Source organism: Cornus florida, unplaced genomic scaffold (assembly GCF_030987335.1).
Source record: "Cornus florida cultivar Cherokee Brave unplaced genomic scaffold, ASM3098733v1 CherokeeBrave_3.0.0_Hap2_Chr10, whole genome shotgun sequence".
Lineage (NCBI taxonomy): Eukaryota > Viridiplantae > Streptophyta > Magnoliopsida > Cornales > Cornaceae > Cornus > Cornus florida.
In genome coordinates this window covers 114353578-114368502 of record NW_026775580.1, presented here as the reverse complement: position 1 = coordinate 114368502, position 14925 = coordinate 114353578, and the positions used below count along the sequence as shown (strand labels likewise).

The window sequence follows — 14925 nt, the reverse complement described above, 5'->3', positions numbered from 1 at the left end:
GAACTCAGGGAGCGCGCGGTCAAAGAAAGCAGAGCCTCGGAGTCCCTCCCTTTTCGCCCCTGAGATACGGGAATCTGAGAGATAGTGGATGGGAGGATGGAATTCAAGATACTGCCTTGCAAAGGAAAGGGGAGGGGGTCGTGTTCAACAGTACACCTACACCCCCTCATATGTTCCTTGTCTTGAGGCCTATATCAGGGGGAGAGGATGCTCAATAGTACTTGCAAACAAAGCTCGGGAAGGTAGAAGTCAACTGGTGCATTAAATGCGCTGAAAGGACTTGTAGGACAGAGTCATCATTACTCCGTCTGGATGGAGGTGCAGATTGCCTCGGGCTACCTCCTGACGTCCGATCAGTCAGTAGGAGGTCCCCCCTAGCCCGCTAGTCAAAGGGAGGTTACCACCCCGCAACCAGGGGTCCTTATGTTGGGAAACGTGTAAGTTTTAAAAACTTTTCGAGGGATTTTAATTCATTACATAGAGACAAATTTTATGCAAAAATAAAATATGATACATAATTCAATTAATAAATTGAAAACTTACATCAAGGTTTGAGTAAACCTTAGATCTCTCCTCTAAAGTGAATGTTCTCACTTATTGTAGATTCCTTTTGCTAGACACCTTTTCCATGGTCTCGCCTTTAAGAATCACTCATAAGCCTCCATGAATGACCTTGAAAAAATAGACTTGTGGGAGCCTTCATTAGATGAGAAAGCAAACCCTAAAATCTAGAGAGAAAAAAAAATATATTCTTTTTTCTTTTCCAAAGTCACTCCTAAAATATACATGAACCCATGTATATATAGGCAACATAAAAATAAGAATAAGAAAGAATAAATCCTTATCCATCTCTAATTCACATATCTCAAATCTAATAGAATTCCAATATCAAGTTGGGCTATGAGTGAGAATCCCATTGGGCTTATTATTTTCTTGGCTACAATGAATTAATAATCGGCCCGGTCCATGGACCCAATTCAATTAATTCATTAACTAATTTCTACTCCACTAAAAGAAATTAATTGAACTCCAATTAAATAATAAATAACTTCTAAGTCAATGTTGCCCTTTGACCCCTCTATTCATAATTAATTATCGGATAAATAAAGCCATCAATCTGACTACTTAATTAATATATTTATTTTGGTACCATTGATTATTTCTGGCTCGATCACAATAAAATATTTGTTTGACAAAAAAATAATAATTTAAATAAATAAATATATAATAAATCATTTTGTCTAAAAATACACGAAGGCCTTTGAATTTACTTTGTGATCAACCATAATCAATACAAAATAAATACAAGTAGCAATGATGCAAATATTGAAAATATAACCCTCTAACTATTAATTACATAAATACCCAAAGTGTCGGTCTAAGGATCCCGAAGTATCCGCCGAACAAATCAAAGTAATTATTAATTAATAAAAGAGTATACTTTTCTCATACTTAAGAGTCAAATGCCATGACAATGATAGGGAGCAATTGCATACGACGGCTCTCGCAATATATCTCAACCTAACGCGGATCCAATTCAAGTCTTAGTTAATAATGAGTCCATCCATAATTACCGACTATGAATCATTTATGATTACTATTTATATTCATGTATTGATCGACATCACATACATATATAAATATCTCTTGTAATTAAATTGACACTATCAATTCCATAATGAATTGAAATATAATACATTGAATTCACCAATTATATAAATCATAAATATTTTGGATATGTCATGAACATATGTCACTATAATCTAAATAGAAATTTGTTATGCCAGGGCATATAAAGTCCAACACCTTATCTAGAAGACAAATTAGTATAAATAGGCGTGGTAATTAGGAATTAAGGATAAGGGATCAAGAATCATAAATACCTACTACCAGACCTCGAGCTAGTCAGGTACTGAGCAACTGTCTTCCTTCTCTCAATCTTCGACTACAAAGAGTCCCTGGTGTAGCTTGAATTCCCACTCAGACACTAATCTCGGTATTCCTGATCTACGTGGAACGATCTCCGCACCTCATCACCCAACACCATCAACAACTATATATTAAATTATTAAATAAATTTGTAATAAATAATTAAATAAGCTCTTCTTTATTTAAATCATAAACCAGTCCAAGTTGTCCAACTATGCTTCTATTGTGTGCTTATCCTCGAAGACTACCCAGAATCAATCCAAATTACAACCCATATACATTGAATTCTCTCTCTACTGTAATCCAAACCGATCATCACCCTACTTGAACAGCTGCCTGAGACAGAAACATGGCCGCAACTCCTGCCCATGCCAAGATAGAATCACTTTCCAAGCCTGTCCAAGAACTGGCCATTAATGGTGATGAACCGCCACAAAGATATGTCTATAAAGTGGATGGAGTCTATAAAGGCAGTGATGGAGTCATCCATGCCTCTTCAGCTCTGCTGGATGTTCAGATTATTGAAGTTGGTCTGCTGACATCTTCATCACCCACCAGAAAAGAAGAACTTGGGAAACTTCAATCAGCTCTCAGCTCATGTGGTTGCTTTCAGGTTTGATTTTATAGAAACAAAAACAACTACGTCATCTTCGTTGTCTTGGTTCTATTTCAGAGACATTTACTTTTGGGTAGTTTGATTAAGCATACTAAATTTATGACTATAAATATTTTTCAAGTAATCAACGAATTGCTTTTGATTTTCCTTCTTGCAACCATGTCTGTGCCTTTATTAGTGTGGAAACATATAATAAGATTTAATTATGAATTTCAGGCAATAAATCATGGAATAACAAATTCATTCCTAGATGAAATGCAAAAGTTGCCAAACAATTCTTTGCATTTCCAAGAGAAGAGAAGCAAAAATGTTCCAAGCATTAGATGACATTGAAGGGTACGGAAATGATACAGTTCTTTCAGAGAATCAAATTCTCGATTGGACGGATCGGTTGTATCTTACCGTATACCCAGAAGATCAGAGAAAGCTTAAACTTTGGCCTGAAAATCCTAAAAATTTCAGGTATGTTCATCACACTGGTTACCTTCAAAATAAATCATCGCTTATCTTGAAATTAAGTACTAATAGAGCAGTCTTAGGACAACCAGTTTGGATCTCAAGATCCTCACCAGTGCACTGGGGAGGGTGGACCCACTCTGCCAGTGCGGTCCGCACTCCCCATGATTTCCACCCTCCCTACTATCCAACGTACAGGAGAGAATCCAAATTCACCAAATATTTATGTAATTCATGCAAAATATTCCTCTCACTACTCTTGATGTTTGGGACCACATAGGATGGTAGTAGCCTGTATATATGGTTTTAGTGTTCAATCGAGTTATATCTAGTGATTTCATAGTTATCTAATATGCAAAATCAAAAAAATGGCTTCAGAGTATTCCATTCTGAAAAACTCAACTCAACAGAGTTTTCCCGGACTACTTAGGAACTGCATGAATCCTTTTTTTATTTTGCTATATCTAAGGCTAGGCCTCAATCAAATCGCATGTTATTATTATATCTTACTAACTTGTCCTTGTTAATTTGGGCATTTCCCTTCCCCTGACAATTACCCCTAATATCGATCACATCACTATTCAAATTTAAATATACGCAGGGAAAATTTAGATGAATATACCACAAAGGTGAGAATGATAAATGAGCTCATCCTTAAGGCCATGGCGAATTTATTAGACTTGGAGGAGAACTGCTTTCTGAACCAGTATGGAGAAAGAGGATCAAGGATTGCAAGATTTAACTTGTACCCTTCATGTCCAAGGCCTGATCTTCTTCTCGGCATCAAACCACATGCAAATGGATCAACAATTACCTTCCTCTTGCAAGACAAAGAAGTGGAAGGCCTCCAAATACTGAAAGATGATAAGTGGTTTAGAGTTCCCATCATTCCTCATGCTCCTCATTAATGTTGGTGATCAAGCAGAGGTAATTAGATTGTCTATCATATTAACAGCCCTCGAAGTAGAGTAGATTAAAAATGGTTTCTATTCTATATAATTGAAAGCAAATATATCAGATGACTACATCTTTCTGCTGATTTAGTTAACCCTTATAAAAGTGTACATACCAAAAATATCTCCCCCATGGTTTTTTTTGGGAAGGTGGCGCCCTTGTTTGTTTGGTGGGGTTTGTGGAGAGAATGGAATAGGAGATCTTCGACGGTGAGGAGACTCCTATTGGGACACTTGACTTTTCTATTCTTAGTTCTCTTTTTGTTGGGCTTTTGGTAGAAATTGTAAATTTATGGGCGAGATAGTAGATTTTTTTGACATATTGAGAGTTTAGGAGTCCAATTTGGTCTTGTGTAGTTTTATGGGATGCGATCTCTGTTTGAGCCTATGTTTTTGTTCAAAATCATGAGAGAGAGAGAGAGAGAGAGAGAGAGAGAGAGAGCAAACATATATGTCTTGTATATTCAACACACTAAACCCTAATAAGCCTATATAGGCTTATATAAAGTGTACAAGATTTACTTAATAACACAAAGGCCCTACCAACTATATGTAATTACATAATGACCCAACATAATATATATATATATATATATATAAAACATTCTAACACTCTCCCTCAAGCTGGAGAATATATATCAAATAATCCCAGCTTGGAACAGATAGTTCTTAACCGGTTATGACCCAATGCTTTAGTAAACATATTAGCTAATTGATCTTCAGACTTCACAAATGGAGTAGAGATGCTCCCACGTAATATTTTTTCTCGAATGAAGTGATAATCAACTTCAATATGTTTGGTCCTCTCATGAAACACAGGATTTGATGCAATGTGAATTGCTGCTTGATTATCACAGAACAATGAAGTAGGAACTTCAACTATCAACCCAAGTTCTTTTAGAAAATGTTGTATCCATGTCAACTCACTAGTGGTATGGGTCATTACCCTATACTCAGCTTCAGCACTAGATCGAGCTACCACTGTTTGCTTTTTTACTTCACCATCTAACAAGATTTCCTCCTACAAATGTGCAGTAACCTGTAGTAGATCTCCTATCTGAAAGAGAACCAGCCCAGTCGGCATCTGTAAAACCTTCCACCCTTAGATGACCATTTGATTTATATAGTAACCCAAAACTTGGAGCTTGCTTGAGATATCGGATAATCCGAAGAACAGCAATCCAATGTGGCATTCTAGGGGCTCCTATGAACTGACTTACAACACTAACTGCATATGAAATATCAGGTTGAGTGATAGTGATATAAATTAATTTCCCAATAAAGCAACAAAATCTACTCGGGTCATTAAATAGGTCACCCTCATCAAACACAAGTTTTGTATTTGAATCCATAAAAGCATCAACCGGACGACCACCCAACATACTTGTTTATTCTAATAAGTCTAACACATATTTTCGTTGGGATAAACTTATACCCTTTTTGGATCTAGCAACTTCAATATCCAAGAAATACCTAAGTTTACCCAAATCTTTAGTGTGGAATCGATATTGCAGAAACAACTTCAACTTAGCAATGCCTTCAGAATCATCACCTGTGATCACAATATTATCTACATATACCACAAGAAATATAAAGCCAGCTTTAGTGCGCTGGTAAAATACCGAATGGTCTGTCTGACATCTGTTAAGACCAAATTTTAACGCCGCCTTCGAGAATTTTCCAAACCAAACCCGTGGAAGTTGTTTCAATCCACACAGGGCCTTTTTAAGGTGACAAACAGTGTGAAGATACTCCCCTTGAGCAACAAACCTAGGTGGTTGCTCCATATAAACCTCTTCTACTAAGTCACCATGCAAAAAGGCATTTTTAACATCTAATTGAAACAGAGGCCAATGTCTATTAGCAACAAGAGAAATCAAAACACGAATAGAAAAAATCTTAGCAAGGGGGGCAAACGTCTCATCATAGTCAATACCATAAGTCTATGTATAACCTTTGGCAACAAGACGTGCTTTTAAACGCTCAACGGACCCATCTAGATGATACTTCACAGTATATACCCAACGATAACCAACAGGTTTGGCACCTGGAGGTAATGGAACAAGATTCCACGTGCCATTCTGATGCATCAATTTCATCTTGCATGGCTTTCCTCCTGCCCGAATCAGACAAAACATCCTGCACAATCTTAGGAACAAATGTAGTAGACAACTGTGTTACCTGGACTCGTCGTTTCCGACGAGGGTGTCCGTGTCGACACGATACAGACACAGACACGGACTCGGGATATGTATCCGACCTTGTACAGTCTAAATTGGACACAGTGGTCGAAAATTATGGTCGGAAATTACTGGTTTCGTCGTGATTTTCAAGAAGGAGGTTTTGGAGAAGACGAGGGTTTTTCACATGTTGGTTTTGTATAGAAACCTACCCTATTTGGCGGGTTTTGTTCACGTTCTCACGCGTAAACAAATTTCGACCGACAGCTGCCTGTCATTGTCAATGAGAAACATGTGTATATATATATTGTAGTAGTGTATATATATATATATATATATATATATAATTATATATATGGTAGTATATATTATACTAATAATAATAATAATAATAATAATTGTGGTTAGTGGGTTACCAGCTGTAACCCACTTACCATAATTATGTTGACCGTTTTAACATAATTAAATAGGTGTAAATTTACATTTTTAACCTTATAATTAAACCATTTGTTACGTTTTTGCCCCTTCAAAAGATCTAAGTGTTCTTTTCTTTCTTCCCTCTTGTGTGTGTTGCGTTTTTGCCCCTTCAAAAGATCTGAGTGTCCTTTTCTTTCTTCCCTCTTGTGTGTGTGTGTATATATATGTGTGTGGGAGGGGGGGTTTGATAAGAATAACCCTATTTATTATTGATAAGGCAGAGACTATCATCAATAGTGGTTAAAGACTCTGGTTGTGCTAGGAGAATGATACTCACATGGGATCTGCCTTATTCCTTCATACGGCCGCTGGCAGAGCCTCCAAATTGATGAGCACGGTGCAGCTAGTGCATCACCTGCGTCGCCACTTGGAACCGGATGATCTTTGGCTTAGACTTCTTTAGTTTAGGAAACCTTAGACTGAATACGTCTTGATCCATCTGTAAGGCCTTATGGGCTGTTTAACTTATGGGTTGGGCCATTGGTTGAGGCTTTGGCCTGCTATAAATACTTTCTTTCAATACAATACATTTACCTTCCCAAAAAAAAAAAAAAAAAAACCTATTTATTACTCTTCGTTTGTAAGTTAAAACAATTATGTAATTTTGTATTCATGGAAAATATTCTCCCCAGTTTTGTTTTATTTTATTTTATTTTATTTTTTGTTTTTCCCTCTCTGTTTTTTTCAGAGTTTATATTGCCTGCCAGCAGTGCAAGAAACACTGTGATATTGCCCAGGAAACACTATGGGTCACTTTTTGTCCATTAAAATAATAATTTAGACAAGGTTATTTTTGGGCATTGGGCTTTGTACATTATTTTACCATCATCAATACAACAAACTATATACAAATCTGTTACAATAAAATACACAATAGTTTATAACTTTACATGTATACTTATTTAAGACTTATTTGCTTATTTGCTTTGACTTTTAAAGTGGACAATTAAATCTCATAAATCCATTAAAAAGGGTAAATAAATACTTATGCCTTTTTTATATAACTTCCATATAAAAAATATTGAAAGTAAACTAATTTCACATTAATTACTAATCATGTTTGAGGTTTATATATATTCTAAAAAATATTATATACATTATATTTAAATTAATTAACTTTTTATCCCATATTTAAAGCTCGGTAGTTTACACACCCACTTATTGCTAAGAAAATTATATAATTTTCTTATTACTCATTAATCATGTTTAAGGGTATAAATATCCTACAAAAAAAAAAAAAAAAAAAATTAAAATTTATATTACTTAAGTTTCTTTTCTATTTAAATCTCACATACCCAATTATTAGTAAGATAATTATATAAATAATTACACATTAAATTATTTATTTTATTTACAAAAATATTAGAATAAAATTAAGTATTTAACTAAAAAAAAAGCTTATCTTTAAACATTTAACTATATAATTCAACACATGGAATTAAGAAGGTTACACTTAGTACAGTGATTCATATGTAACTATATAATTAAACACATTGAATTATATTTGTCCTAATCAAACACATTGAATTAAGGAGGCTATAATAATATAGTAATCCTACATGACTATATAATTAAATACATGAAATTAAGGAGGTTATACTAGTATAGTGATCAGTGGGTAGCCACATAGAGACAAGTGAGGGCAATTGCCCCCACTCAACTTTTAAATTTTTAAAATTTTATATGGAAAGATTTTTATTTTTGTATAATTGTCCCTTTTAAAATTTGATATTATATATATATATATATATATATATATATATATATATATAAAAAAAATCAAAAACTCATTCACGGTTTTTCAAAAAAATAAAAAATAAAAAAAATGGAGGAGGAGGAGGAGGCACAAAACAAAGGAATATAATCATCACATAATTGTAAACATTCTATCAATTTATTACTTTCCATAAAATATGATATTTTTTCTACTTTCTCAAAATATTATATTCTTTCCTAATATTTTATCACACTTTTGACTTTATCATAAACAAATGGATTGTTTCCATCATATCTTCAATTTTCAACATTTTTCACAATCCAAACAAAGCAAGCGGAGCAACCATTTACCAATAGACAGAATGATTAAGAGTCGTACTGCAGTGCGGCAGACTGGTAATCTGAATTTTTTTTTTTTTTTTATCATATAAATTTACGATTATTATTTCATATTATAATTTTAATTAGAAAATTTATTAGTTATTACTACCAAAATTATTTTAGGGCTTGTTTGTTCTTTCAAATTTTAGCTTGTGTAATCGTGTTACTAATTATTATTCTCTAAATAACACTTAGAATTTGTTTTTAATTGCCGCCCAAATTAATGAAATCACAGATTAACTGTTATCATGGATTTTTATTTTTATTTTTATTAACATATGTGATATATCAGAACTAGTGACTGTGTTATTTTCTTTTTCATGTTTTATTCTTGATTCATTGAATATGATTTTTTTTAGTATATTTAATTAAATGAACTCAATTTTGAAACAACAATGAATAATCTGAAAAAATCGTTATGAATGTACTGAATAGAAATATAATGAATCAATGTTTTAATTTTTACATATATTGTTTTGGTTCAAATTATATATATATATACACACACACACACACATATATATATTATTGCTATTAAAGATTGCCCCCACTCAAGAAAATTCCTGGCTACGCCACTGATAGTGATCCTATATAACTATATAATTAAACACGTGAAATTAAAAATCTCACACTAGTTTAGTGATCCATATATAACTATATGGTTAAACACGTTAAATTAAGGAGGCTAAAATAGTATAGTAATCCTATATGACTACATAATTAAAGACATGGAATTAAAAATCACACACTAGTATAGTTATCTATATATAACTATACAATCAAACACATTGAATTAAGGAGGCTATACTAGTATAGTGATCCTATATAACTATATAATTAAACGCATGGAATTAAAAGTTAACTAACGAGACTATAGTGATCACTGATCAATTGATAATTATATAATAATTGAACTCACGAGACTATAATAATCATTACTTTACTATTGAGACTGTAGTAATGAATAGATAAGTATATAGTAATTGAACTTATAAGACTATAGTAATCAATAGTTAACTAATAAGACTATAATAATCACTAATCAATAGATAACTATATAGTAATTGAGTTCATGAGACATAGTAATCCATAGATAATTATATAATAATTGAGAGACTATAATAATCAATTGAGTTAGATAATGAAATATTTAATTAAGAATAATTGCTTACATTGTAGGTAAAGCAATAAAATATTTATTATTAAATTAATGTTGCTAATTCTATACACTAATTTTGTGACTTCACATCATCATTGAATTAAGAATAATTGCTTACATTTATAGGTAAAGAAATAAAATATTTATTATTAAATTAATGTTGCTAATTCTATACATTAATTTTGTGACTTCACATCATCACAGATTCACAGGTACGAAAGTTGTTTGAATTTTAACTTAATATATAATATTAGATTTTATATCAATCAAAAGGCTGTTTGGGGGTGATGGCGTAGTCAGTCATTAAATGCTACTGTGACATATTTTATGGCTCAAAGCAGTGCACCATTCTTACACGCCACCATTTTCAGAAGAGCTCCAGCCATCTGCACCATTTTCATCTTCTCTCTCTCTTCTTCCTGCACCATTTTTATGTTGCTCCGACCTGTATATTTTTTATGTTGTTATTCTATATACTCTGATCTGCAAGACTGCAACACAAACAACCCTTGAACAGGTATATATATCTTCTCTCTCTCTCTCTGTATGATTATATAACTGAATCAACCCATACTTGTATAATTTTATTTTATGCACCTCTAATAAATAATTTTATTCCTTTAAGTTTTCAGAATTTTTTTTGATAATTTTATTCTTTTAAATTTTATTATGTTCATTATAATTTATAACAATAGGTATATATAACTTCTTTCTCTCTCTCATGGCAAAACTAGTAAGACAGAAAAGAAGAGGAAGAAGGTCACTATTCATAGAATCAATTATTTGCCAGTAGTCAGAAATCCGAAAGCCACCTTTTAGTAACTTGGGAAGGCGCCAGTTAGAATCAATTGTCTCTGCCGAGAATATAGTAACCATACGTATTATTTCCTTTATACATTCATTGGTTATACAACTGAATCAACTGATACAACTGAATCAACTAATACTGGAATAATTTTATTCTTTTAAGTTTCGAGAATTTTTTTTTGATAATTTATTCTATTAAGTTTTATTCTGTTAATTAAATATATCATGCATTTATATATACACTTGTGCTTTAGAGTTTAGATACAATGTCCTCTCCATCTCAACAATCTGTCAAAGGGAAATGAAAGACAAACCTACGACCATCAAAAGCTCTAGGGTCAGAATTTGATGACAAACCATTATGGAATCATGTGAAGGTTCTTAGCCTACCAGTACGTGGAGGTGGAAACAGAACCTGGTCTTACAATTACTGCAACAAAAAGGTTACTGGATCCTATTCAAAAGTGAAGGGTCATTTATTGAAGATTCCTAATCAAGAAGTTGAAGCTTGCAAGTCTATCAATAATGATGTATTTCAAGCATTAAAGAAGGAACATGGCCATTCTGAAAGCAAAAAAGCTCAAGAAGAATTGAATGTGAGAAAGAAAGAAGATTATTTGTCCTTGCCTGAAAGATCAAATTTGTTACAATGCGAAAAAAGAAGGGCATCACCTCCAGGAGTGCTGGAAAATGCATTTAATGTAGCACAAAGAGATATGGCAGATAAGCAAGCTGCTCCCATGTTCTATGCGTCTGGTTTATCCTTCAACTTGGCAAGGTGCCCTCACTTCAGAAAATATTCACTCACATTAGCCAACAGTAAGTTATCTGGCTATACTCCTCCAATATTCGATAGATTACGAATAACATTGCTAGCTCAAGAGAAAGCACATATGAATCGTAAGCTCCAACCGATAAAAGATACTTGGGAAAAGAAAGCCATGTCCCTTTGTTCTGATGGGTGGTCGGATAGATAATGAAGGCCACTGATAAACATAATGGCTGCATCAGTAGGTGGTGCAATGTTCTTAAAGGCAGCTGAAGCAAGTGGCAACATAAAGGATGTTGATTATGTAGCAAATCTGTTCAAACCCGTGATCCAAGAAGTGGGTTCACAAAATATTATTCAAGTGATTACGAATAATGGAAGTAACTTTAAGGTTGCTGGGGGCATAATTGAAAGTATATATCCTCACATATTTTGGACTCCATGTGTTGTGCATTGCCTAAATTTAGCTTTAAAAAGTATTTATGAACCATCTAAAAATTCACCTCAATTTGCTGAATGTAAGTGGATTGCTGATTTGGTGAGTAGTGTGCAAAATATAAGAAATTTCATTGTTAACCATAGCATGGTACTTTCAATTTTCAATACTTACTCGAAATTGGGTTTGCTAAGAGTAGCGGAAACAAGATTTGCATTAAACATTATTATGGCAAAACGCATGAGGGAAGTGAATGATGCACTTGAGAAGATGGTGATGGATTCAAGTTGGAGAATGCATCTAAAATGGGATGGAAAATCAGCAATTGAAATCAAGGTTAGGGAAGTTAAAATTTCCATTGTAAATGATAGTTGGTGGGCTGATTTGGAATATCTCTTGGATTTTACTGAGTCTATTGTTGAATTTCTAAGGTTAGCAAACACTGATGCTCTTGTTCTCCATTTGATTTATGATATGTGGGACACAATGATTGAGAAAGTTAAATCTAGAATATTTGGACATGAAAAACAAGATCTGCTCACTGGCCAATGTAATTTCTTTGACGTCATTCACAATATTTTGGAGACAAGATGGAATAAAAGTAACAATCCACTGCATTGTATGGCTCATTCATTAGTTCCTAAATACTACACTGAAGGTTGGATTGGAGGTGGAAATGATGGAGTTTCACGGCTCTCACCACATGAAGATCAAGAGGTCTTTTTAAATAGAAACAAATGTTTCAAACGATTGTTTAGCAATCAAGATGATCTTCAAAAAGTTTATATCGAATATGGAGCTTTTTCAAGTGGATCTGGTTACTTTAATGAGCCTCATGTTATTGATGCAAAATTGTATGAGGAACCAATTTCATGGTAGGCTAATCATGGTGCTTCAACACCAATGTTACAAGTTTTAGCATTCAAGTTGCTTTCACAACCCGCATCATCATCTTGTTGCAAAAGAAATTGGAGTACATATTCTCTTATTCAAAGCATCAAAAGAAACAGATTGACTACAAGTAGAGCTGAGGATTCGGTCTTTGTACATTGCAACCTCCGTCTCTTGTCAAGAAAAAAGAAAGAATACAAGGAAGGGCCAATAAAATATTGGGACTTGTGTAAGTTCATAAATTTACTTTTAAATTTAAATATCTTCAACGGGACTTTCATAGATATTCTTCTACTACATTTTTTTTTATTTTTTTTTACATCACTATTAATTTATTTTATTTAATAGGTGGTGATAAGTTTGATATTGATGGTAATACTCTTGGGGAACTTGTGGAGCTTTCCATCAATGAGCCTGAGTTAGAGCTTATGACATTTGATGAAGAGTTTGAAGAGAGTACTACCTTAGGGACTGAACAACCTGAAGAATTCCAACAAGGAATGATGGATTGAAGAAATGAAGCAAAAGATGAACTATACCTTTTGGCCTTTGTTTTTCTTATATTTATCTCTTTATATGAATTATGATATAACTTTTGTCTTTTGTTTTAAATTTTTGGAATGTTGCCTTGCAAGTTGTTGCCTTGTTGGTACTTGCTTACTTGGTAGTTGGTGGCACTTAGCAGTTGGTATTGTTGCTATTGCATATTGGTAATCTGTTAGTGTATGACTTTATGATATGAATGATATAATTATGGACCTTATGGTCTAAAGTTTAAAGTCTTTGAGTTCATTATGAAATTCTAAACTCTAAAGTCCTAAGATTCCTAAGTTTCTAATATCTTTGTCTTTAATCTTTATACAGTTCTACTCAACAATTTTGCATTTGTTTATTTTTTTCTATTTTTTCATAAGTTCAATAGTTCATAACAATATGTTAATGTCAATATAACATAAATTTCAAATAATATTTCAGCCTTTTCAGGTGCAAACTTTTGAAGTGCAGAGTCTGACTGTGGACCTGTCGTGTTGTATCTGTATGCTGTGTGACTGAAGAGTGAAGACTGAAATCCGAATCTATGTGGTGCAAGTGTGAGAATTCAGTCAATTGACTCAATTCAATAAGGTACTTATTTAGTTATTTAACTTATTTAACAATTATGAATTAACATCATCTCTTATTTATCTAAGTTATCTTGTTAGTTGCTGCATGCTGCCTTATGCCATGCTTAGTTGCCTATATGATTAAATCTATCAGACTATCACTAATATGATTTTTCATTTTTTAATATTTTGTATGCCGTGTCCAAATACCCGTGTCCGAATTTTAGATAATTTTATTCCGTGTCCCTGTGTCCTATAATTGAATAGATTGGTGGATCCGACCTCTAGACACGTACCCGTGTCCGTACCCGAGTCTCGGTAACATAAGTAGACAACTGAGAGGAAAAACATGAGAAGGATAGCGATAAGGAATTATTAGAGACATAATGAGCAATAAGATGATTAGTGACACACGAGCGAATACCTTTACGAAGTGCAATAGGCAAGGAATTAGACACAGTAAATGATGTTAGATCCAAAAACTCTGAAGACGATGGAGGAGGCACGACAACAGATGGCTTTGGTCTTCGAGTATACACCTGTAACGGGGCAAGCGAAGAAGATCTAAGTTGAAGAGAAAATGAGGGAAGAGGAACCGCACGAAGAGGCGACACAGGAGTGATATCAAGAAGTGAATCATTATCTGAAAAATATGGGATGGACTCACAAAAAGTTACATCCGCGCTAATAAAGTACAGTTAAGAAACAGAACTATAGTAGCGATAACCTTTATGAGAATGAGAGTATCCAAGAAATACACACTTTGTAGCACGTGGGTCTAATTTATCAAAACCAGGACCAAGATTGTGGACATAACACACATCCAAAAACTCTAGGAGGAAGAGAAAACAAGGGAGAATCAGGAAATAAAATAGAATATAGAGATTTGCCATCTAATACAGATGACAACATATGGTTAATAAGATGACAGGTAGTAAGAACAGCATCACCCCAAAACCATTTAGGCATACGCATATGAAACAACAGAGCACGGGTTACTTCTAAGAGGTGTCGATTCTTACATTCTGCAACTCCATTTTGTTGAGGAGTAT

General features: G+C 33.5%; 1 protein-coding gene and 1 pseudogene across 1 annotated transcript; both read left to right on the top strand.

Moving 5' to 3' along the window:
• Positions 1 to 2161: 2161 nt before the first annotated feature.
• Positions 2162 to 4021, top strand: LOC132280002 (protein SRG1-like; annotated as a pseudogene).
• Positions 4022 to 11672: 7651 nt separating this feature from the next.
• Positions 11673 to 13282, top strand: LOC132278435 (uncharacterized). The gene is made up of 2 exons (XM_059780223.1): positions 11673 to 12696; positions 13119 to 13282. The coding sequence occupies exons 1-2, from the start codon at positions 11673 to 11675 to the stop codon at positions 13280 to 13282; spliced, it is 1188 nt and encodes a 395-aa protein (XP_059636206.1).
• Positions 13283 to 14925: the final 1643 nt, after the last annotated feature.

What these genes read in the sequence shown, in the direction of transcription:
- LOC132278435 (XM_059780223.1), top strand. Translation starts at nt 11,673, where the DNA reads ATGGCTGCATCAGTAGGTGGTGCAATGTTCTTAAAGGCAGCTGAAGCA. An exon ending in AGCTTTTTCAAGTGGATCTG is followed by an intron (nt 12,697 to 13,118) that starts GTTACTTTAATG and finishes TTTATTTAATAG; the next exon opens with GTGGTGATAAGTTTGATATT.